The 3,342-nt window shown below is 29.5% G+C and overlaps 1 protein-coding gene across 1 annotated transcript in view; it reads right to left on the bottom strand.

Moving 5' to 3' along the window:
• Positions 1-3,245, bottom strand: part of LOC107740064 (opsin-5-like) — a 17,482-nt gene extending 14,237 nt beyond the window's left edge. Inside the window, exon 1 of the mRNA XM_016552341.1 lies at positions 3,009-3,245. Within this exon, the coding sequence (XP_016407827.1) occupies positions 3,009-3,138 (130 nt within the window). The 5' untranslated portion in view covers positions 3,139-3,245. The remainder of the gene's footprint in view (positions 1-3,008) is intronic.
• Between the last annotated feature and the right edge of the window lie 97 nt (positions 3,246-3,342).

Genomic DNA, 3,342 nt, shown 5'->3' with positions numbered 1-3,342 from the left:
TCTCCTTCTCAAAGACACACAAAGACATTTGACTTTTAATATATATATATATATATATATATATATATAGTAGAATATTACAGTATAAAAGTCCCATCTGATATGCTCACTGTACCAGTGCTTTACTGTATGTAGGATCAGAGTTTGTGCTCCACAAATAACCCCGTCCTGATTAACTCTCTAATGACCCCTGACTGACAGACAGATGTCCTCCCCGATCAGACAGAAGATCTCTGAGCCGCAGTAATCCATGTGTTCATCACTAACAATAACTACAACAATTACACCTGCATCTTCAATATGCTAATGGAACGAAAATAAAAAAAGATGATCTGTGATGAACATTTGATGCCGGTTTCGATAATGCATAATACACATAATAGAAAAACATTATGATTAACTGTATAATGCATTACATATACGCTGCAAAAAAAAAACATAATAATCTTTGTGTTATTTTCTAGTAAAAACACCTAAATATCCTTAAAACTATATAAAATTACTTGAGAACCAAGATTAAGATTCAATTTCAGAGAATATACCTCAAATCTACTTGTATTTTGTCAAGTCAAGCACCTTTATTGACAAAATACAAGTAGATTTAGATTTAATGTATATTCTCTATAATTTACATAAAACTAGGAAAAATTACCTTAGAATCAAAATTAAAATTTATTTTGCAGAGAATATACCTTAAATCTACTTGTATTTTGTCAAGTCAAGCACCTTTATCTGCAAAATACAAGTAAATTTAGATTTAATGTATATTCTCTATAATAGACATAAAACTAGAATAAAAATTACCTTAGAATCAAAATGTAAACTTATTTTGCAGAGAATATACCTTAAATCTACTTGTATTTTGTCAAGTCAAGCACCTTTATCTGCAAAATACAAGTAAATTTAGATTTAATGTATATTCTCTATAATAGACATAAAACTAGAACAAAAATTACCTTAGAATCAAAATGTAAACTTATTTTGCAGAGAATATACCTTAAATCTACTTGTATTTTGTCAAGTCAAGCACCTTTATCTGCAAAATACAAGTAAATTTAGATTTAATGTATATTCTCTATAATAGACATAAAACTAGAACAAAAATTACCTTAGAATCAAAATGTAAACTTATTTTGCAGAGAATATACCTTAAATCTACTTGTATTTTGTCAAGTCAAGCACCTTTATCTGCAAAATACAAGTAAATTTAGATTTAATGTATATTCTCTATAATAGACATAAAACTAGAACAAAAATTACCTTAGAATCAAAATGTAAACTTATTTTGCAGAGAATATACCTTAAATCTACTTGTATTTTGTCAAGTCAAGCACCTTTATCTGCAAAATACAAGTAAATTTAGATTTAATGTATATTCTCTATAATAGACATAAAACTAGAACAAAAATTACCTTAGAATCAAAATGTAAACTTATTTTGCAGAGAATATACCTTAAATCTACTTGTATTTTGTCAAGTCAAGCACCTTTATCTGCAAAATACAAGTAAATTTAGATTTAATGTATATTCTCTATAATAGACATAAAACTAGAACAAAAATTACCTTAGAATCAAAATGTAAACTTATTTTGTTAGGATAGGACAATGTTTGGCCGAGATACAATTATTTGAAAATCTGGAATCTGAGGGTGCAAAAACATCTAAATATTGAGAAAATCATCTTTAAAGTTGTTCAAATTAAGTTCTTAGCAATGCATATTACTAATCAAAAATTAAGTTTTGATATATTTACAGTAGGACATTTACAAAATATCTTCATGGAACATGATCTTTACTTAATATCCTAATGATTTTTGGCATAAAAGAAAAATTGATCATTTTGACCCATACAATGTATTGTTGGCTATTGCTACAAATATACCCCAGCGACTTATCATAAATTATGTTATAATATTCAAATAAACAATTTATAATTAATAATCAAATATATATTATAGGTATGTTGTCACTTTATAGATGTATGTTACTTCATTGTTCATCCTTTATGAAAATATAGTTAAATTACTTGTATCCACAAATTATATAATTACTGATGTGTTACACTTACATAGTATTACAAGTATTATTTACTGTGGGTTTAGAAAAGAATCAGCCCCCTTTAAAATAATCACATTGTGTTGCTTTGCAGCCTGATGTAAACTTATTTTGCAGAGAATATACCTTAAATCTACTTGTATTTTGTCAAGTCAAGCACCTTTATCTGCAAAATACAAGTAAATTTAGATTTAATGTATATTCTCTATAATAGACATAAAACTAGAACAAAAATTACCTTAGAATCAAAATTAAAACTTATTTTGCAGAGAATATACCTCAAATCTACTTGTATTTTGTCAAGCCAATCACCTTTATTGACAAAATACAAGTAGATTTTGATTTAATGTATATTCTCTATAATTTACATAAAACTAGGAAAAATTACCTTAGAATCAAAATTAAAACTTATTTTCAAAGAATATACCTCAAATCTACTTGTTTTATTTGAGAAAATACAAGTAGATTTAATGTATATTCTCTATAATATCCTTAAAACTAGATAAAATTACATGCGAATAAAAATCAATACTTATTTTCAGAGAATATACCTTGAATCTATTTGTATTTTGACAAGTGGGGTCACTTATTAACAAACTACAAGTAGATTCAAAGTAAATTCTCAATATCCTTAAAACTAGATAAAATTACCTGATAATCAAACCTGTCTCAGAGAATCTATTGAATCTACTTGTAATGTGTTAATTAAGGTGACTTGCCTTGTCAAAATACAAGTATATTCAAGGTATATTCTCTGAAAATAGTTTTGTTTCTGAGGTAATTTTATCTGCTTTTAATGATATTTCTGATTTTACTAAAAAATAATTTTGTAAATTGGTTGTTTGTTCAGCTAGCTTCTCTTATCAAAAGCGTTCACGAGCAGAGCCTGAAAGTTCTATAATGTGAAAGTGAGGTAAAACTAACAGAGGAGTGAAGTATAAAGAGAGACTGACCCAGAATGAGCAGGTAGACGCCGATGATCGTCTCTCCCTGATCGGACAGCGGCGGGTCGCGGCTCATCAGGCTCAAGTTGTTGTTCCTCCAGGGGATGTTCACCACCTGAAGCGGGGTTTGCACAGACATAGCGGCTTCCCGAGCGTCTACAGAGGCATGAATGAAAGAATCTCCGCCTGCGGCTCCGTTAACGCCCGCTCTGCTCTGAAGACGCGTCGCTTCTCCGCTGAACGACTCTTGTAAAGCCGGTTAAAAATACCGAGCGGAGACGTGACGTGACACGAGCTAATCCACACACACACACACACACACACACACACATACACAGACACA

The sequence above is a fragment of the Sinocyclocheilus rhinocerous genome, unplaced genomic scaffold, assembly GCF_001515625.1.
Source record: "Sinocyclocheilus rhinocerous isolate Xijiao unplaced genomic scaffold, SAMN03320098_v1.1 scaffold1186, whole genome shotgun sequence".
Lineage (NCBI taxonomy): Eukaryota > Metazoa > Chordata > Actinopteri > Cypriniformes > Cyprinidae > Sinocyclocheilus > Sinocyclocheilus rhinocerous.
Note: the sequence above shows the minus strand (reverse complement) of the source record. Positions and strands in the feature narration are given on the sequence as shown.